The sequence below is a fragment of the Talpa europaea genome (genome assembly GCF_964194135.1).
Source record: "Talpa europaea genome assembly, chromosome: 3".
Lineage (NCBI taxonomy): Eukaryota > Metazoa > Chordata > Mammalia > Eulipotyphla > Talpidae > Talpa > Talpa europaea.
Window position 1 is genome coordinate 125,687,848 of NC_140069.1, and position 23,069 is coordinate 125,710,916.

Sequence of the window (23,069 nt, forward strand, 5' to 3'; positions counted from 1 at the left end):
TCCCAGGTATTGCTGAGGTTCTTGATACTGCTGGAGGGACTGAAAAGAGTTAAAAGGTGTTGTTTTTCAGAGATACCCCACGAACTGGGAGAAAGTTTTTGCACACTAATGATAGTTTTTGCAACACTAATGATAAAGCGCTGATCACAAAAACCTACAAAGAGCTAAAGAGACTCAACAAAAACAAAGTAAATAATCCAGTCAAAAAGTGGGCAGAAGAGCTAAAAAGGAACTTCTCCAAAGAGAAAATGCAAATGGCCAACAGGCGCATGAAAAAATGTTCGGCATCACTTGTAATCACGGAAATGCAAATCAAAACTACAATGAGATACCATCTTACACCAGTGAGAATGACACATATTTAAAAAAAACTAGCTACAACAAATGTTGGTGAGGATGTAGAGAAAAAGAAACTCTCCTGCACTGCTGGTGGGAATGCAAACTGGTCCAACCACTATGGAAAGCTGTGTAGAGATTCCTCAGCCTGCTAAAGATGGAGCTTCCATATGATCCAGCAATTCCACCCAAAGGACACAGAACCATTAATTCAAAAGGGCACCTGCACCCCTTTGTTTATAGCAGTGCTATTTACAATAGCTAAGCTATGGAAACAACCCAAATGCCCCCAAATAGATGACTGGATCAAGAAGATGTGGTACATATACATAATGAAATATTACTCAGCAATCAAAAGAGATAAACTCATGCAATTTGCGGCAACATAGATGGAGCTGGAAGGTATCATGCTCAGCAAAATAAGCCAGAAAGAGAAAAATAGTGGATGGTCTCACTCATAGCAGGAAATTAGAAAACCTAAATAAGGGACCAGGAAAAAGACAAATTGTAATAAAGTAAAACTCAAAATCAACAAGCAACTATAAACCAGAGACAAACTATGGAGAGGGGGAGAGGATGAGGAAGTAGGGTCAAAATAAGGGGAGTAGGACTTGTATGGGGAATATAGCCAAGATGAAAATGCATACATTGTACAAAAATGAAAAATGATGTAAAATATATAAAATAAAATTAAAAAATTAAAAATTAAAAAAAGGTTTTTTTTTTTTTTTTTTTTGTGGTGGGAATAGTCAATGCCAAGAACAACCTGTGAAAGACATGCTGGGTCTCTGGCGCACTTGTAGTGGCAGGGGCCACATTCATGCTCAGCATCCTTGGAGCATAGCTCATGCCGAGAGTGGAGCATTTGGTGCTGTTGACTGTATGAATGAACTAAGATCTGGCAGGTGCCCAACCAGCATAATATAGAAGCAGAGCAAAGCTCTGGGACAAATAATGCCCCATAAGTGATTGAAAGCCTTTGCAGTTCTATACCGGTGTTCTGGATCCTTTAGAGACTGCCTCCTCTCCTAATAAAGGCAAAGCCACGAATCTCTTGAGGCCTTTGTGGAGTAGCCAGGATTGTATGGTGAACAGTGCCTTTTTCCACAATGGTTTCCCGGGCTGTCAGCCAAAAGCCTAACAGACAAGATGCAATAGGAGCCTGAAATGTAGACTGGCAAAAAGTGAAGAGCCTCACAGCAGTATGTGAGGTATGCTACCCACGGGGGTGTAAACATTGTCATTGTAATAAATGGTAACTTTGCTATTACATCTGAGAACCAACTGTGCATTTGGCATTGAACTACATCTTTTACATGGGGGTTGAAACTAGGTATTTTATGTGGGGTGTGAAAAAGGTTGAACCCCACGGATAAATAACAATTTTCACTTTACAGTAGAAGAAACTGAGGTTCAGATAGATGAAATAACTCCCTGAGATTGCTAACTCCCTTTTGGATGGTTTGTAAATTTGCCATTCTTGAACTTTCTTCCCTTTTTGAGCAAAGTCTTTTATTGCTGCCATTGCAAATCTTATAGACTAATCCTGTCCCTTAGCTTTCACATCATATTTTACCCAGTCTACCTAACAAAAGTACTTGAATGTTTTAACATGTGAAAATTCATATAGGCAGCAGGAGTAACTTTTTGAAACTAAATCAAGTTATCCTATTATAGGATCAGAAATAATTGGTTTGATAGTTTCTTCTGTTCATTCATAGAAGTTCTTCCTGTCTTTAAAAGGACTTTTTGGTACAACAAAAGGGAGAAAACATCAATTTTTAAATAGTAGCCCAAATTCCATTCCAAGGTTGTTAAGGAAATTTTGTTTTTATGAAATACGAGTAAAGATGAAGGTAATTATTTCTACATTAGTTCCACATTCTATAATATATTTAAAAAACAGTATGGCTATCCTATGAGATGTTGAGATATAGTTGCTTCTTAAATTTGTGTGATGATTTCTAACTTGTTAAGGAACAAATCCCAAATCAGATAGGGAAGAGAGGAGAGGATGTGGGAGAGGGCAACTTTAAATAATGGTGGGTATATGTTTCCTGGAGGGGCAGAGGGCCAGGTAAGAATGGTCAGGAAAGGTCACTTGCTCTTCCAGCACTTAGGAAGTCCGATTTCAGTTTATATGTGTGAGCATTACTTCTTTTATTAATGGAAATTATTATTTTTTACTTTTGCAATTCACAGTATATAAGCAATGGGTAAGCTTGTGAACTGGGAAACATTAGTGGTGTACAACAGATGCTTGTGTTTATAAAGCACTTCTTAGCAGGGGGACATTCCTGAATCTCTAGGCAGTGGGTGCCACCCCTACATGAAATGGGATGCCTTTCACTCTTTGTTTTTGTAAAACCATCATTTCTCTAAAGAGAGTCTTATTTTTTAAAAATTGGAATTTTGCTATCTTAAATTTTATGCAAGCATGACTTTATTAGAATGTAAAATGCCAGGAATTGAAGTATTTCAAAAACCTCTTTCTAAAATTGGCAAATTTGTATACATTTCTGAATTTGTCTTTCTACTCTGGTGGTATTATTATTTAGTTAAAATGGAGGAAAATAGTATAGAACATCTCTGAACAGTGTTTTATTTACTATAAGAGTATTAGTTTTGTGTGTGTGACATAATGACTTGATATGTGTATAAAATGTGAAATGATCACAGTAAGTCTAGTTAACCCTCATCACCACATCTAGTTACAAAATCATTGGTGTTCTTTTACCCATGCTGTCTTATAAGTTTTTCTTGAAAACCAGTGTTAAGTGGAGAAAACATCATTGAGAATTTAAAATCTAGTTGGTTTTTAAATTTATTAAACTCTTTAAATTTTAGAATGCATTAAACAAGTTTTTTTAGGAATAAAAATTAAGTATTTAAAGTAGATAAGGCTAGTTAGTGCGTTGTGTTTTATGAGTATGAGTACAAAAATCATAAACAGTAACAAAGGCCATAATTACCCTTATTTTTCTGTTCCAGATATTTGAATGGTGGTATTTTCGCAAGTATGGAACATCGTTCATTGAACAAGTCTCAGTAAGCCACTTGCGCCCCCTCCTGGGAGGGGTTGACAACAACTCCTCCAACAATTCTAACTCCAGCAATGGGGACTCAGATTCCAACAGGCAAAGCGTCTCAGGTATGGAAAGTCCTTCAGTTTGCAACATTATGTGTTAAAAATTATCATAATCACGAGACAGTAGGTTGTTATTTAAATATTAGACTTCATAAAAAATGCAGTTTATTTTCCCAAGGAATTGACAGCCTCCTGGTGTAGCATATAAGCCTCCCAGGAAAAGGACTGTTTATCTTGTTTAATTTTACTTTTTCTTCCATTGGATTTAGCTAACATCCATTTATGTCAGTATTTCCAACTTTAGCTTCTAGCAAGAGACTCCTTGCACCTCCCTGCCCCTAGTTTCTCAAACCACATTGATTGTATCCATTCTCTCCCATGCTAATGCAGCAGCTTGTATCTAAATCTGATGACATTGATCCTGAGCTTAAAGACTTTATTGATTTCCATTCCACTGAAGATGAAGCCCAGATTGTAGATTCCTTAGCACACAATGCTTTTTGCCAACCTTGACAGCTGTCACAGTCCAGTCCCTTGCTTTTACATTTTTGACATGTCCTGTTTTCTTGTGACATTGTGTCTAGAAGTCTGTCTCCTCTCTCTGTGTTTGTTAATCTTTCACAACCCAACTCAAATGACCAGCTCATTACCTCCTGGGAAACCTTCTTAGATAGGTTATACAATGTTTCTCTATCTTTGTTTACCCTTAATATTTTTATCTGTAGCAATTTATCAAATTGCACTGTACATTTAAGCTGACTGATTTATGGAAGTATCTCTAGCATTTTGCAGATTATCTAGTGTATCATTGAAACTCAGTAAATAAGTAAGTGAACACAGGTAAGACTGTACTTTCTCCACTCATAACAGAAGAGGAAAGAATTTAATTTTTTAGTTTGCTCTCTTCATCAACTCAGTAAACATTTCCTTAGTACCTAATATGAACTTGGCCTTATACAAGTTCTTATGAATATTATAATTAGAAGAAAAGTCCGAAGTCCTTCTCCTAGAACACTCATGCTCACTGAAGGAGACAAAACTTAATTGTCTATATGAGGGAAACATATAATGCTGTAAAGAACATAGGAGGAGTTCCTGTCTTAAACTGGAGGGGAAAAGATTGTTTTTTCACGGAGAGGGCCTCTGTTCTGAGATAGGAAGGCTGAAGAGGGAGGAGGAAATTAAAAAGCTAGGTCAGATATTTTTTTCTTCTTCTGTGGAATAACTTAGTTACATTTTATAATTGTCCACACAAGGGAAAATCTTCAAGGAGCAGTGTATATACATATGCTGATACATATACAGTGAATGTATATATATATATATATATATATATATACAGTGAATGTACATATTTCTGATATTCAAATGATAATCAACATTTTGCCAACCAGCCAGGAGTAGTAATGGGTACGTCTACATACATATTTCATGTCATCCTAAAGGGTATGTGTGCAAAAGATGGAACCACCCAGTAACAGGATTGTCAGGGACTTTGTAAATTCATCCATTTTGTGAAAGAAACAGAAATAGACCTGAGCAAAGTTAACCATTATTTTAACCAGCTACTCTTATAAGTATGGCTTATTATTCTAATCAGGAATCTTGATCAGTCATCATCACATAAGCAGTGGAGATAATTGTCATCACTTTGAATCTGCTCTGAAGACCTCACAGATTAAATGTGCCCTTGTCTGATTCCAGTTACTGTAGTCTTTGAATGACACAGAAAATTGTAGAAAATTAACAGATTGAAAACAGCAGCCTCATTTGAGACCATTCTTTATTGTGAATGCATTTTTTATTTTCATTATAATTCTCTCTACCCAATTTAAATCTCTTGACATCATTCCTAATTCAATGAAGAGTTCATACTGTTCTTATTGTTGCTATTATTTTACTGTCTCTCTTTGTGGTTGCTTTGATTTAACCTTATGCATTATATAAATCTTGTTGCTATTCTCAGTGCTTTTTACAGCAGATCTTAAAGGTAGAACCCAAATCTTTTATGAAATTATATCCAACAATAATAATCATGGAAATTCCCAGTTTTATTTGTACTAAGTTTTTACCCAGCTAAGGCTGAACTTTTGAATATACTTAATTTAATTCATCTTGTATTTACCAAATACCTACTACATGCATATAATATTTCTATTCATTTCATATGCAGTAGATAGATAATAGCATTTATGATTTTATCTCATAACAATGTTCAGTTTCATTTAGGAAAATGGAAATTACCTTATCTTAGCATCTTTTGGGCTCAAACTACCCACTTTCACTTGATATTTAGGTATCTAATTTGTGGCTGAACTCAACAAACATGTAGGCTGACATGGAAGAACAAGGTACCATGGGATTAATATCACTTTGACTTCTCTTTTCTTATGGTGATTTTTATTTTTGAATAATAAAAATATTATAAAAGTATATTGTCTATGTTTATCTTTACCCTCAATCACTTTCTATTCCATAATCTCATTCCTACCAAGTATGAAGGAAAAAGAAGGTTAAAAAACAGGGTATTCACATTTTCTTACAGTAGAGGAAATTATTTAAAAATTCCCATTATCTCAATAATAATAAATTAACTATTGCTTTAATAAAGAAAGGTGCATCTGTTAATTTTCATGAAGTCTTATAACACAGAGTTTTTGCTGAATCTTAAGTGAAATACAAGATAGCTAGCAAAGTCCCATGCACACTGGTAAAGACCATTTAATGGCATTGCTTGTCTAAGAAAAATCATTGAAAAAGCAAAAAATAAACAGAAAATATCACTTAATAAACATTAGTCTGTGTGAAAACTCATAGTGTAGTTTCTTTCCATAAAGAATCACTTGTTTTTTTGATTCAAAGCTGAGGGAGAGATCTAGCCTACCTATGCATGATTTGAATGTGGGTTGGTGATTGTTACAAGGCACGTACTGTTTAATTTTTGAATTTGTACAAAGTGATCTGAGTGCAGAGTCTCACAATTTACAGTGATATTTAATTGTGGACCAAAAGAAAAATATAGTTAATTATATAGTTTCTTAGTCTAGGCACACTTCAGATTGTTTGCCTTAGGTTACCATTTGTGAACATTTCACTTATTTTGCTCTATTTGGAAGCTAAATTGCTATTTTCTTGCAAATACACAGTTTCTGATAAACTCTGCTAATATGTTTACTACATCACCATGTTTCTTGTAGCCGTTTCTTAATTCCACTTAATTTATGAGTTGATGATATGTAAGGAATTTAAAACTTGGCCAATTTCTTCCTATCTTAGGGAAAAAAGATCTCAGGTCGCAGTAGCATTGTGGATTTGGGTTTATGGATGTTTGATAATCTGCCCTATTCTCAAATATCAAATATTCTCAAATATCAAAAATTCTCAAAAATCAGATGCCTTAAGGATAGTTTGGATGGTACATCCTTGCCAAAGTCAAGTTGTAATTCTCTGAGATGCTTTAGTAGTCTCCTGCATAGAAATAGATCTTTAGACAAACTCTGGTTATAGTCAATAGGCTTAATTTATGTAAGATATATTTATATATGTTTATATCCTATATAAGATATATTTAATTTATATGATATATTTTATGTAAAACTTTTTATAAGAATTTCATCTTGAATTCTAAATTAAAGTTCATTATATCACCAGAAACAGTTGAAGTACTAACTAAATAAAGAGAATAAATTTAGAGTAAAGAGAAATAATGGAGATGAAGAAACTCAGGTAGAATTTAAGGATATATCCTAAGACATTTGTAGATCCTCAAATTCTCATAACAACAGAGCAAATAATTTTCCTCACAGAAAGTCATGTAGTTATGGTTAACTATATAATAGTAACTATATTCTTAAGGCCACATATCAATTTTACATGTATTATCTTATTTAATCTCATAATAACTACATGAAGCTAATACTATTTTTAATCTCTATTTTATGGTGGACGAAATTGAGATATAGGAAAGTTAGGTCATATGCCCAAGGTCACATGAATGGCATCCTGGGGGAATCTCACTTCAGGGTCCAACTAATATGAAATTTAATTCAGATCCTCTGTGAGGTCTGCTTATTAAAGAGTAATATAATATTAAGCAATTAAAATAATTAATTTCATTGAAACCTTGTTTTATTGTATGTGATGTTATTTCTGAAGTGATGTTAGCCAAACTCAACTGTAGAAACAGCTCAGTGGCAGGATTGCTGATGATTGAGTTCTGACTCTGGAGTCAGACAGATGTGGTTGTAATCTTGGCTCCATTACTTAGTGCGTAACTTTAGACAGGACATTTAACCTTCCTTGTATTCTTAATTTGCACACATGGAAATAACAGTATTAGTATCTACTTCATATAGTAAATTTTGGATTAAATGAAATCACTCAGAAATATCATTAGAGGACAGCCATTTGGAAGTGTGCTCCAGATGAACGGACTTCTCTATGAGTATTAGTGGGCGTCTGGCACAGCTGCATGGAGGTGTGGCTGAAGGTTCAGCTAGGCTTATCCACTAGCTCAGTGACTCACTTTCATACCCAGACCTTTTGGTCCTTGTATTTCAAATGCATGCCCCAGAAAAACTGAAATTATTACATGTTAAAGACCTCTGGAGTTACTCTCTAATAATCTCAATCAGGGGAAACTTAATTTGTACTTGACAATATCTAAGCATGTATTAAAACCTAATTCTCCTAGCCAATGCTTATTACATCTTCAAAATTTTTTTGTCACAAAGTTTGTATTTTAGAATAGATTAGCTCTTCAGCTGAGTGGTGAAAATGCCTAAAACAATTTTAAGTCTCTGGTGAACATTTATTTAATAAACTTATTTTATAATTTCCACATATTTGGTAGAGTTGATTGACTTCATATATGCTCCTCACCTCAAGGTAACTTGAGTTTAAGCTCCTTTACAGAAAGCATATAACTAAGACAAAAATTGGTGTTACTTTTGTTTATAATAATATTATTGTCATTATTGATTTTCAGATCCTGGGAAGAGGTTCTGAATCCTTAAGAAGTCTGAGCATTATTTGTGTACACACACACACAGAGACACACATGTGTGTGTATAATTTTTTTTTAACATTTATTTATTTATACAAGCTCTGGGTACAGGCAGAAGCACGGGAGGGTGAGAGAATTCATCAGAGCCAAAGCGGGGAACGGAACAGGCAGACCAACGAAATACACTGCTGAGGGGAGCAGCGGGTGTGGCAGGAGAGATCTGCACACCATGTGGGACCGTTGCTGGTGGCCGGGGATAGAACCAGCACTGCAGAGGCTGCAGGCAGCCTTGCAGCCCAGCGCTCAACCACTGCGCCACCAGGGGAGGCCCATATGTGTATAATTTTTTAAGGAAAAAAATTTTTCAGGGTTAATTGTGTGTAGAATAATATTTTCTTCTATGTGACTAAAAGTCCTGTGACTTTTAGAGCCTTTTGGTTTTTTTGTGAATATCGTTTTTTTTCCTTTGAGGATTGTAATAAAGGTGAAATTTGTGGTTTTCTCAGTACATTTACAGGTTTCCTCACTATTCAAAAGTAGCCATTACCATTAATTTTTATGGAATAATTTTTGACTGTGCCCAGATCCAAAACACAACCTATCAAATTATACCAAATAGGAACACTCTACTTTTGGATAATGGGGGAAACCTGTATTTCTCTTATAAAGCTTCAATTGGATGCCACAGTGGCATCCAGTGCTCTTTTTCATTTTTCTAACAAGGTTTAAGCTTTTCTAGTCATAAGCTGTATTTCTTTTTGTAGCTCTGGGCTGAGTGCTGTGACTATTGCATAATAGCTACTTTGGACATGTTTAAGCCACACAGTTCTATGGCAATGAGGTGGCATTCTGGAGGAGTACCTGAGTATAAAAGCCATAAAATAAGTAGTAATGAGGTGGAAGGTGTTAGTGGAGAATGGTGAGAGGGAAGATTGAGGAAAAGATTGGAGGTTGGTTTTAGAAGTCCTCAATGGAACTGAGCATTATTTTTTAAGATTCTTTGTCTCTCACACGGAAACTTATAATCATTCTTTCTATTATCTCAAAAGAAGTAAACTGTTCTGCAGATTTTGGGCACAAAACAAGAGTTATTCCAAAATTTATGACATCTTTTTCTTCCGAGCTGCATTCTTGCATGCATGCAGAGAGGTGTGTGTATCTCTGTCAGCAGTTATGGGCAGAGACTACTGTGGACAACTGCAGGTGGAACCAGTGAGCATGTTTATTGTATCAGGTGCTTATTTTTAATTTTTACTGAATTTAATGATGTTGGTAAGTCCTTGACAAATACTCAGGCAGTCTTTAGTACTTCTAAAGAACACTAACATTGCTGATATTACTGGAGAATGGAAATGCCATTTAGAAGCAAATATTTCGTTATGATTTGAATAAGAAATTTATTCCTCTAAGTCACAAATAGACCTGATGTGGGAAAACTTTTACTCTCTGGAGGCCTGGGTTTAATTTCTTGACTTAAAATTTTCATTTTTTCTAGTACTGTTGGCATTTACAACCTTTGTCCATATCACAAAACCATCAGTCATCTGGTATTTATGGGGTATATTTCCTAGAGTGATTCCAGACTAAGAGTTTTTGTAGTAAAGATAAGATTATGAAGCAGAACAGCATTGAAGAAATTAACATACCTATAATTTGAAGTGAAACTTTGACATGTGTTCATATTTGACTTCCACATTGCTTATTTCTTAAAAGAAAATTACATGTGCACCCTCAATTTGAAGGCCATAAAAAAAGAAATGATAGCATTTCTTTTTTATTTCATCACATTCTTCCCCTACTGAGGACATTTTATATGTTATAATTACTTATATCCTCATATTTTAAAGTTTAAGGGATAGTTGAAGAAACTGAATAGATACCACATGTAAGACTCTAATGTTAGTGATTTTTTTAAAGTTCAGTTCTCTAACAGACACAGAAAAACATTATTTCAAAATGTTTGCAACACCCCCTGCTGGCTATATTGTGGCACTTCCCAAATAAAATAGCCCCTTTAGATACTGCTCAGTAATACTTTAGGTATGCATACCATTTCTCTTTGGAGATAATTTTTGTTTGGTAATAATTTCATTTGCATTGCCTTTGCATTGAAGTAAATTTGCTTTGTAATTTGCCAGTTAGTATTTGAACCATGTTTATCATTCCAGGTGGTATAATAATGTATTTGTCAGAGACAATTTATTTACCATAACCTTTTTACTATTTCAGATGAAATTCAGTGTAGAAGAGGCATCTCCCCAGATGTCCCTGTCTTATTAGAAACAATGTTACCATTATCATCCTTTGTACATAAATCTGTGTGCATATTTAGATGCCAACTGCAACCCTTACAATATTAATGGAGTTCTAAGAAAGGCTTGAAAGGCTCTGAGGAGGAATTGTGAGAATGCAATTGTTTTAATAGCCATCAGGGCAGAATTTATGGTTGTTTGGCTCACTAGTATGAATTGAGCCATGATCTGGAGTGCTTTAAATGACCTCTCTAAGGAGCTTAGTGCCTGGTGCAAAAAGGAATTTTTTTAAGGACGCATATGCAATATGAAGTAACAACTTTGAATCTTAGAGATTTGATGAAATTCAGAGATGTTGAACTTGCTGAGCAAAGATTGCTTCCTAACTGGAAATTTAAGCTAAGTGATATTTAGGGCCATTGTTGATAAATATCGAGTAAACTATTAACTAGGATCCTGCCCTAATTTAAAGAAAAACTTATCTTCTTTAAATAGAAATACCTATCTTTCCCCTTCATGCACTATTTTAACAAAATTTATTGATAGTGATTTATGTTCTCTATTTTCATGCTCTATAACATTTTATGGTTTACTTGTTTGTTTCTTCCACTGAGTTTTCAATTAATGCCCACTGGATGGATGGATGATGGATGGATGAGTAGGTGGAATGGTGGCTTTTGAATGTAACAGGACTGAGAATAGACTCTGGATGAATCACCCATGGCCTTTAATGTTCTCTTGATTTCTGCAATAATTGTTCACTTTTGTGTGTATATGTTGTTGGGTGTGTTTTCTGGCTGACTACACACACACGGAGGTTTTAAGTACTGTTAACTGATTTTATTTTCTAATGAAACATTATTCATCCAAAGAAATGTAATATTCTGAATCATTAGAAAGTCTTAATCATAGGTTGTTTAAAAAGAATTGTAGTTTATTAGTCATACACTTACTCTAACAGTCTTAAAAGCTAATGATTGACCTTTTCTAAGTTTAAGTCCTGTGGTCCTAAGTTCCTGTGGTCCTCGTATAAGAAAGATGTATAATCTTAGTTGTGCTAGCATTGTATGGTATGGATAACGATGGTATGATTTGTACATATGTCTGCATAGTGATATAAAAGTGCTTTGAAACAATTAATCTTATTAATTTTATTACTGTTCCTTATAGCAATGTAAAAAGCAGATTATTATAAATCATTATTAGCATAGACCCTAATTAAGAGTCTAAGGCTCTTTGCATGTTACACACCAGAGCTTGTGTTTATCTTGTTATATATAAAGTTATAAGGTATATTTTAGGGTAACAGAAAGTACTTTTAATTCTACATATACTTTCTACCATTCATTTTAGAAGTAAATTCATAGAATTTGTTTAGACTTCTAGAAATGTCTACAGAAGTTAGGACCTAGCTGATTTTGGCATGCACCTTGATTTAGCAAATGAGGAAACTTCGGTCCAGAGAGATTAGGGGAAACTTTCCAAAGTCCTGCTGCCTGAGCTATGTTTCTTGATTAAACACCCAGAGTTTTTCCATGTTGCTTCCCCTGTAAAGGATAGAGAATAAAATTATCTTATCAAATGGCCAGGAAGGGCGTTTTCCTGAATTAATTAACTTGTGGTGTCTCTGAACTTACATGTAACATTTTCATATTTCTCTTTGTTGCAGAATGCAAAGTATGGCGAAATCCACTAAATTTATTTAGAGGTGCTGAATATAATCGGTAAGTATTTTGACAGCTTGGCAAACAAATGGGTCTAGTTCAGAGAGCAAAGACAGCAGCAAATGTTTTTGCTAGTTCATTGAGGGGTCATTGTAACAGACTGTTTAGTATTTCTACTTTTTGATACCATCCTCAAATGTTTTGATTTTTATTTTACAAGTATTTTAGCACTAGAATTGGGATAATATATACAAATATATCATTTAAAATTTTATATTACAATTATTCTTTTCATTATGTATTATGTAATCAAAATATTTTGAAGCTTACCTGGAACATGGTTAAAAAGATGTCACAGAAGTTATGTTGAAATTCAGTTTTGCAGAGTAATTAGGCAAATCAGAATTTTCATAGCTTTGGGGAAATGCATTCATAGTGCTAACTAGGGGTGGTTTAAATTAGCTAATACTGGTAAAATTTTAACACAGAAATACATGTGGAAATGTTTATATCTTTCCAACTTACATACTTCCTGAAGGGAGAATAGGATTAAAATTATTTTTTAATTCATTGCTAAATCTGTTTTAGTATTAAGTTAATGGTTATATTTCTACTTGTATGCAGCTGAATATTTTCGTTTGCTTTCTTCTCCCAAAAGTGTCTGACTATCTTATTTCCCCTTTGCAGGTACACTTGGGTGACAGGACGAGAACCTCTGACTTACTATGACATGAATCTTTCTGCCCAGGACCACCAGACATTTTTTACTTGTGATTCAGATCATCTGCGTCCCGCAGATGCAAGTATGCAAAATCCTTTGGATATTGCTGAGTGGGAGGGCTTTTTGATTTCAGTACCAAGGTTACGACTCTACCAAAACCCTAATGGGTAAAATATTAAATTGGAAATTGACTAGTTTTACCCAAAATTCTGACACCAAAATATTTTATCATAATGAAGTCTATATGTCTAAGTAAGTCCCCTCGTTATAATTTAAAATACATTTTAACAAAATAAGGGGTTGCAATTGTATGGGGAATATAAAAATAAAACAAAAAAATACATTTTAAAATATACCAAAGTTAGATATCAAAGTTAGTATACCAAAGTTAACTGTGATATATTTTGAAAATTATATGTCTTACATGTAGCTAATTAATTAAATCTTTAGTTGGTTGAATGAAAGATCATGCCTCCTTGGTGATATTCTAGTTGGAGATTGAGATTCATTGAATCCAAATGATTGATAAATTATTGTGGTGACTTATATGCCTTTTTATATGTTCACTAGCATTGAATCGGGACATGACCATGACTATTAGAATTCTTTTTTGTTTTTTATCCTAGAGAAGACTTTAGAATGCATTTCCTGCTACTTGAGTTCTAAATAATTCTGATACATTTTATATTATCAAAAAATTGAACAAAATCTGTAAAAAAGTAATATGTACTTGCTCTAAAAAACAAACTTAGAAAATATAAAGTTATAAGACAAATTAAATGAAGAGTTGTGACTTTTTTTTTCAAAGATACCCTTTACCATTGTGGACATTAAATATTCCAAGCATTGATTTTCCCACACTGTACTCACTAACTTCTCTGGTATATTAAAAACTAGGTTTGCAGCAAACTTTGAGAACAAGCACAGAGGTTAAGCAAAAGCCTAAAGTGCTTTTTCTCTCATCCAATTCATTATTCTTCAAATGATTTCAAAATGTTCATAGCAAGAGTTGGGGAAATGACCAATAGCACTTCTGTTGTGTCTAAGTAAAATAGTAAAAATGTCATCTCAATATATATAAAATAATGTTATCTAACAAGTGACATCAGTGAGCTAAAGAAATATTAAATCTCTAAGATAATAGACCATAGATTAGTCTGTGAGATTTAGATCTGTGGTTTTATAAACACAAGAAAGCTTTCAACATTAGTTGAAGAAGAATGGAATAGCAAATTAGAATGTATTTGTATGACTTTAGAGTTTTGAGCTAGTGATTTTCTTGTAAGTGAAATATTCCCCTGTTGCTCAAGCTGAAGGCTATTATTAATTTAGCTATTGTCTTCATTGTGTTCCTAATTATGTGTATTGATTGACTTGCTTTTTTCTCTTTTTTCTAAAATAGTAATGCAGAAAGCCTGGAGAGAGAGAAATCCCCAAGCGAGGATTTCTGCAGCTCATGAAGCCTTAGAGATAAATGAGTAAGTGGGAGAAAATCTTGTTTTTAAAAAGGAATTTCATCCTCTGCTGAATGTGTTCAGTTGCTGATGGTGGGATACTTACATTAATTTATGCATTTAAACTTGAGGGTCATTAATTTATAATTTTTTTAAAAAAGAGATCTGATGTGGAAGTGGTTTTAGTCATTTTAGAAAGTAATTCAGTAGCTTTGCTGTGACTCTAAATTAAATCCTTCAAGGGCTATCCCTAGGATAATGTGAGGATGTAAGATAAGTATAGTTCTTCACATATCTAAAACATTTTGACAAAAAATTTTTTCCAGAAGTAGAATGCTCATCTGTGCCATCACATTTTTCTAGGTAGAATTTCTTCTGCTAGTGGGGGAAACAAAAACATCAATTTAAAAAATTAAACTTTTAAAATATTTCAAGCTTATGATAAAGATAAAGAAGAAATGTCCTCAGTGTTGTTAAACATTCTATGGGTTACCAAGGAAGGCCAGGAAATCTCTTCTGGAAGTCTCAGAAAATGAGAAGGATTCTTAAAGTTGGAGTCATAAGAGCTCAGGGTTGGCAGAGACCTTAAAGGTCATTGAGCTCAACCACCCATCTGGAGCTTGAATCACCTCGACTCTTTCCCTGCCAAGTGGTCATTGTTAAACTATTTTATGATTTTTTTTTTTTGAAGAAGGTTACAGAATCTTCTTCAGAGATCTTAGAAAAAAGATTCACGAGATTTGGAAATCCTGCCATTTTAACCTGTTGATCTATTTGGTTTCGGATTCTGTCATGCAACATTTATTTTCCAGTTTCTTGCCATTTACACTTTTGATATGCCTGCCTTCTGAGTGTCATCCACGTTTCTGATAAAAAATATTGGGTCAGGGGTAGAACCCTGTGACATGACATAAGAAATGACCCTCCAGGTTCATGTCCTCATGAATCTTCATCATTTTGGTATTTTTTAACCAATTACTAAGCCACCCAGGTATACTGTGATTCAGTCCATACTTCTCCATTGCTCTTAAGAATGTCAGTTGTAGCTATGGGTCTTTAATGAATAGTAAAAACTAGAGTAAATGCAGTTAGCACAACTGGATTTATTTATTCTTGGTGAACTTAAGCTAGCTTAGTTGTTGTTCATGATTTTCTTTTTTAAAATGCTTGGAGATCATCCCTTTAATAATCTATTAGCCTATCTTTCCAAAACATTGCTCTGTAGTCTGGGAAGTCTGCTTTCCTCCCCTTTTTGAACATTTCTACTTCATTTGTCATCTCATCTGTTAGTACTTCTCTCCATTCTTAGTGATTTCTTAACTTTCTACAGAAAGTAGTTCCATGGCCTCCCTACAAGGTCTGTTGATTTCCTGGGATTTGCTTATTCCAGTATAGCAATTCATTTAGAATAAATCAGTTGTCTGCTATCTTACATCTTTTTTTTTAACCCACTTTAGAGTTTAATTCTCCTTTTTTCAGTCTGATGATCATTCTCCTTAATGGAGAAGCCAGGAACAAAATAAGAGAGAATTTTTGCATTCTCTTTATTATCTGCTGCTACTAATTATAAACTTTCCTTGTTTTGATGTTGTTGTATTTGTTTTTTTGCTTCCTTATTTTTGGTGATGATTTTATGATGGGGTGGTAAAAGGCCTTAAACATAATTTAAAAATAGGGAATAGATGGTTGTCTTTAGCATTTTGTTTTGTTTTGTCTTTATTTTGTTTTGCAAGCCTCAGCTAATTTGTAGCCTTAGCTTTCCTGACATTATTCTTATAAGCTCATTTCACTCTCTTACAATCCTTCATTACATGGCCTTGTTTCATCTTTTTTTACATGTCCTTTAAAACTCTCACCTTGTGAGAGATCTCTGTGCAGCCATATCGGTTACTTAAGTGTCACTCCTCTTTACTTCCTGAGAGGATCATTTGTGATTATAGTTACAGTTGGACATTTGGAAGCTGCCCAACCCTCTTACACCATTTTTTCCTTCTGAGTCTCATGCCATTAACTCATGCCTCTTTTCTCTGAATTTTTGAAGTCCGACTGACCTTCTTTGTTACCCTAAACTCCAAAATGACATAGTAACTCTCTCTGAATGTTCCTATCAATTTTCATTTCACCAACTATTTTTTTCTTCTTGGTCAGAATTAGGTCCAGAGTTGAAGTTCCCCTAATTGCTTCCTCTACCATCTGGGAGATAAAATTGTTACCAAAGTAAGTCAAGAACCTGTCGGGTGCCCTACTTTTAACCAAATGAGACTTCTTCTAGCAGATATCTGGATGGTTGACACCCCCATCACCACACTTTCTTGCTTCTGTATGTGTATTGTGTTGTGACAAGGATGTATCATCTATATCTTCCATTGAGCTGAGCAGTCTGTTCTGTACTCCCCAACCATTAGCACTTCTATTGCTCTTTCCTTCCTCCTTCACTCACAAGCTGTTAGCATGTTTCTACCCCAGACTCATGAGTTTCCACATGGATGTATGTTTTCTTGGTCAGTACTGCTACTCTGCCTCTCCACCTAAGAATATTACTTGATATATAAATAAAGCTAGCATATTAGGTCCAACCTGTCTTGAATTCCCAGCCCACCAACTATAATCTTATAAGTGATTCCACTAATACTGTATCTACCACTTAGTATGATAATCATGATTTTCACCTCATTACCCTTGTCCCATATTTATATATTGGCGTCTGCAGCCTTAAGTATTGCTTCCTGATGCCTGTCCCAGGTAGTTCTCCAGTGAATCATGGGGCAATGCAGCATCGTTATTGTTGTTTCCAAGTCATACCTACTGCCCTCCATAGTAATTGATTTTACATTTTTGTTTTCTGGGTATTTTTCTCCCTGCCTCACCACCTTTATCATAAAGCCTCACTGGTTAATTCTGTCTAAAATTAGAGGGATGGACTAAATTATTTATAAGATCCCTTCTCAAGGCTAAGGTGAATGAGTAACCCCAAATCTCACATGAGCAGATTTCTTTTCCTAGCTTTCTGTTACAGTTGATGAATAGTAGAAGTAACATTTGGTTTCACTTTCTGTTTATTTTCTCTCCTGTGGTCAGATAAGTAGGGACATGACCACAAAGGAGGCAGTGGAGAAGGAAGAAGGCACAGGGATCTGTGCAGACTAGGACCTGTGTGGTCTGCTCTGGCCTTACCACTTCCCTTGTACATTCCCTTTCTTTGGTAGTGTGTGTTCCTTAAATGATTTGGAAGGTTTAAGTTTCTAAGAATTCCGCTCCTTTGTAGTCACCTTTCTGGTTTCCTACTTCAGAGGGTTGTTGGAAGGATTAAATGAGATGATATATGTTAAGTGCCTGGTACAGTGCTTAATAGTTACTAAACAAGTAATGTTTCCTCTACCATCTGGGAGATAAAATTGTTAGCACTGTTAAGTCCAGAACCTGTTGGTGTCCTACTTCTAACCAAATGAGATTTCTTCTAGCAGATATCTGGATGGCTGATGCTCCCATCTATTTATTATTGCTAAAGGCATGATATTTAACTCTTGTTAGCTACTGAAGCTAAATCATATTTTGAGCTCTTCAGAAATGACACTACTGTATGTTCTTCTAGTGTTCTTCTCTGACGTAGAAAATCAGTGCTATTTGTAATGAGATATTGAAGCACTGCTTTTTTCTATGAGTAACTTACTTGATTTAGTGAATTTTTTATTCTGAAAAAGTACTTAGCTTAAAGAGAATCTGTGTTTAGTAAATAGAAAGTCAACTTACATAGAGCCTCTAACTTTGTGTTAGAAGGAGATTTTTAATAAGAGTTATTATCATCGCTATCATTACTTGACATTTAATGAGCATGTATCACATGCTGGCTACTGTACTGAGCACTTTTACATGCATCACTTTACTTAACCTTCACAACAACATTGTGAACAAATAGATTCCATGTTGTGTTCTCTACCAGGGAGGCAGAGTAATAACTTGCCCCAAAGTGACACTAATAAGGGGCAGAGTTCATGTCATGAACCCCATGCTTCTAACATCACACACCCTACCTCTCAAGCTAAAATACGATGTTTCTTTTGTACCATTATTTTGTGTCTACAACCACAAACAGAGGTGCATGAACAGGTTGGCTACTCTGCATGTTTTGGCATAACTCCTTGCCCTTCTGCATGCACTCCTGCAGCTATTCTGATGCCCTTGGATTTATAATTGATGGTGGCTATTATCTGAATGGACAGGTGTGCAACTGCTTATATTCTCTTGGCTGAAGAGGAAGCAACAACCATTGCTGAAGCAGAAAAGCTGTTTAAGCAGGCCCTGAAGGCTGGAGATGGCTGTTATCGACGTTCTCAGCAGCTGCAGCATCATGGATCCCAGTATGAAGCCCAGCATAGTAAGGTTTCCTCTAGGTTGACATGTCGGGGGATCGGATTTGCAGCATGATTTAACAGAGTAAATTTTTAGGCTAGTTCAAAAGGGTTCTCCAAGATGAGAATTGACTTTGTCTTTCTTTGTTTTTATTTTTTTCTTTCCCATGAAGCCATAGTGCATAATTTACATATAGTTTCATTATTGGTCACAATGATGGTTAGATTCTCTTTCTTGCCCATAGATTACTAGCTCCAGAAACAAATGGATAATAATCTCGAATGGGAACCATTTTTTCACCCTAGAATTCTTACATATTTCTGTTTATCAGTTGCTTCTCTGCCTCATAGCTTTAAATCCTAATTGGGAAACAGGATTGTAAATGTCAAAGGTTTTATTTGATGGGTCTTATACAGCATCAGTTGAAAAAGGACAATTAAGAATATAAAAGTTATTAGTGACTGTCTCAGTATTTAACAAACATGAATGTAGTTTTCTAGAAAGAAAGAGTTCCTAATTATTTATCTTTATTTTATTTAACATAATGATTTTTATTTCATTTCTGATAACACTTTAAAAAGAGACCTTTAACTTCATACTAACCTGAGGGACAGTGAGACTTTGGGGGAATGATATAAAAAAAATACAATAGAATCATTTCTGGAATTCCCTAAGCCTCCGGACTTGTCGGTTTGTTGGTTGTTTAAACAGAAATTTAGTGGTTCTTGTGGGAGGGAATGTTTTCATAGTAAAACCAAACTTCCAGTTGTTTTTAAGGTGGAATTTCTCTCACCTCATTTCTCCCTCCTGCATCTTGGAGTAGGAGTGTATCTCCTTAATATTTGGGACTGTGTAACTAAATTTTCATGTTAAACTGGAGTTGGTACAGAAATTGAGTGCATTAGTTCCTGTGAGTAAAGTGCAGTGAGATCTTTGCATCATAGCCAAAGTGTACATGAACATTTCCACAGGTCCCCTGCATATACAGGCTTTTATTTTTACTTTACAGTGACTATATATGTTAATCAAGTCTCTAATAACATATATAACTTGTTTGGCAAAAAAAAAGAGTAAATAAAATTTGAAGACCTGTGTAGTTACTGTCTGTTTTTGTAAATTGAGGATTGATACATAATTGCATAACTTGTAATACAACTTAAATATTTTTCTCTATTTCTTTTTTTCTGTAAATTAAATGCTTTCAACCTATTGCCTACATCTATCCAAAAAATATAATCACATCTTTAAAATAATTTGTAGGTACTTGGCAAATTTTCAGCACACATCTTGTTCTCATTGTTTAAAATTTGAAATGTTAGGACTTTGGTCTTAACATCTTTTAATAGCTGCATATTATACATGTACTTAATCTATAACAGGTGTGTCTTTTTTTTTTTAAACATGGTGATTTTATTGAGGATTAAGCACATGCATGTTCTCACTGGCCTGGAAACATATCCAAAAAGACAAATAATTAAATAACAGATTAAGATGAGAAGTTGTTAATGTACTTTTTAAAAGCCATTTTAGTGACTATTGTTATAACTATTTAGCTTGTCAATGCTTTCTCTAACACCAGGGTAGTTTTTCATTTTGTTGCATACTCTATTGTCATATCTGGAATGTGTTATATTGCCATCTAAAATCAACTGCTTTGGGGACCTGGAGATGATTATGATGTCACTAGTGTTAGGGAAGGAATAATATAAAACAGAAGTTCAAGATGAGGCTTCTCCGGACTTAATGTCAAGAAGGAAAAAAAATAGTTCATCAGGATGCAACCTGAGATTCACCTCTTTGCATCTTTACTAAAAGCATGCACATTTGAAGAATGTGGAATTCTTGCTTGTAAACTGCATACAACATGTGTATGTTCATTTCCCCGGCACTTTGTGGCAGATGATTTTATTTATCAAATATTCAACAACATAACTCAAAAGCATGGTTTAGGTAATAAGTCACATGATTTGACCTTTGGAGGTCTAAGTATTTGACTTTACTCTGTGTGTATTCTTGTGTTATCAAGGTTGTCAGTGCTCCTGGCAATCAGGAAAAGCCTAAAGTGTCTGTTCTCTCTAAAGTTTTCCTTTAAGAGCTTGGCAAATGGGCCTCTGTACTTCTTGCTGCTCATCTGAAAGCTCTTGTATTTTTTTAAATTTTGGTGTTTTATATCTCCCTCTTCAGGACGAGACACCAATGTCTTGGTCTACATCAAAAGAAGGCTAGCAATGTGTGCCAGAAGACTCGGGAGGACAAGGGAAGCAGTGAAAATGATGAGAGATGTGAGTTGGAATTTGTGTTTGGGAACAGTGGCGGTGCCCTTGATGTAGAGGAGAAGGACTCCATTGAAGGACCACAGCAGAGAGCACTGGTGACGGTGTGGTAGTCCTTTGGGTACTGGAGCCAGATTGTCTGGGGTTCAGCTTTCACTCCCAACTTAACTAGATGAGTGATCTTGGGCAAGTTACCCAGCTTCTCTGTGCCCTAATTTTCCATCTGTAAAATGGGGATAATGATAATTTCTAACATGAACAATTACTACTTAGGATTGTTGCAAAGATAAGTGAGCTAATACATGCAAATAACTTAGTAGAGTGACTGGCATATTAAATAAATCTCAATAGATGTCCTTTTTTTTAAACCTGTGGGGCTAAGCCAGAAGGCAAGAATCGGATCAACCATTTCAGCTGACTGACTTTTTCTGTGGGTAATTATTGGTGACTTTTTCTTGGTGTCGTTATTAGGAAAATTTTAATAAACTGTATATCAAATTGCTACCCTCAAATTTAATAACATTATGATCTGATCTTATATTCATTTCAAGCATTTTCCTAGATTCTTGAGTCAGGATATTTTAGTAGTAATAGTCAACATAAAAAGAGAGGAATGTAGGTGAGAGTTTTAAAACAAAAGAGAATCAGGGGAAGTTATTGTGATGTAATTTTAAATCAAACCACTGGTTTTAGCAGAAACCAGTTGAGGAACTTTTACTTTCACATTTTTTTTAAAATAAGAAATACTCTCCATAAAGAAACTGAACTCGCTGTGAATTATATTTATAAGCCATTTTTTTTAAACAATCTCAGAAAACCTTTATCAGCTTTTCAATCTTCTGTTTTCTCCCTGAATTATGAGACATAGGTAACTGCCATTATAAAAACAAAAGAACCAAGGGACAAAGAACAGTGACCCAATCTCAGCTTTTGGGTTTGAGAATGGGACTGTGTCAACCCGGTTGAACTTTTCTGTTTGCTTCTGGAAGGGCAGTTCTTCATGTGAATTCCCACTTACCCTTTGGAGGCAGGGAGCTGCCCTCCAGGCCCATTCATGTTTGATTCCTATAATTTATAGCATAATGTGAAGGCCCAACTGAGACCCATGCATGAGTTCTGGCTACTCCATTAAATAGCAGTGTAGTCGTCAGACCCAAGGAAAGGAATAAGAGGAGGAAGACTCCAGATAATTCTATTTGACTGAAGGTGACTGATGCTCCCGAGACAAAGCCACTGCTGAGGGATCCCCAGGATTAAATTCTTTTGGTTTAAAGAAGAATTTGAGGAATGTTGTTATATAAGTGCTAATTCTAAAAAAGGGAGATTTTTGCAGAGACGTGAACTTGGCTCTCAAATTTTTTTAAACTTGCAGAATTCCACCCTTTGATATAATGACGAAATTCTACCAGTCCCTTTGGCTCTGAAAGAATAGAAAAATTTATGAAGGATGGGCCACTTTTTTATCTTAACCTCACCCAGCCACCTTCATACTTTAACATGGTCTTTTATATTTATTGCTTCTTCTTCTTAATCTTGATTAGCCCGGGGTAGTTATATGTAAAGGAATTGATTTTGGGAATTTTCTTTATCATATGCTTAAGCAACTTCATAGGAAAAACAAACTCAGATAATTTTAATTCTGCTTTTTCTGTCATTATTTTTCTGATAATCATTATTTATTGTTTGTGTGTTGTGTGTGTGTAATCTCACGTGGTTGACACCATTACATCTATACTATGGTTTGGTTTTTTGTTGAGTTATATTATATTTACAATTCCATTTATTGTTCTAGACCAAATATAATCTTGGGCTTTCCATTCATCTTCCATATATTGAGAATAGTGATTCTTACCTAAAGAGGCAATTGCAGGAGCAATGTAGAGAAGTTAAATGAGATAATGTGAAGACACCTGACATACAGTAGAC

At 34.8% G+C, this 23,069-nt stretch overlaps 1 protein-coding gene across 5 annotated transcripts in view; it reads left to right on the plus strand.

Moving 5' to 3' along the window:
- Nucleotides 1–23,069, plus strand: part of ST7 (suppression of tumorigenicity 7) — a gene marked incomplete at both ends in the record, with an annotated part of 223,862 nt that overhangs the window by 116,884 nt on the left and 83,909 nt on the right. For 3 of the 5 annotated variants that reach the window (XM_084230815.1, XM_084230816.1, XM_084230814.1), the window contains 7 exons: nucleotides 3,328–3,487; nucleotides 12,351–12,405; nucleotides 13,033–13,148; nucleotides 14,469–14,544; nucleotides 16,669–16,737; nucleotides 18,741–18,895; nucleotides 21,055–21,152. In XM_084230815.1, coding sequence (XP_084086941.1) covers nucleotides 3,328–3,487; nucleotides 12,351–12,405; nucleotides 13,033–13,148; nucleotides 14,469–14,544; nucleotides 16,669–16,737; nucleotides 18,741–18,895; nucleotides 21,055–21,152 — 729 coding nt within the window. The remainder of the gene's footprint in view (nucleotides 1–3,327; nucleotides 3,488–12,350; nucleotides 12,406–13,032; nucleotides 13,149–14,468; nucleotides 14,545–16,668; nucleotides 16,738–18,740; nucleotides 18,896–21,054; nucleotides 21,153–23,069) is intronic. The other 2 variants (XM_084230818.1, XM_084230817.1) reach the window with 1 other exon arrangement.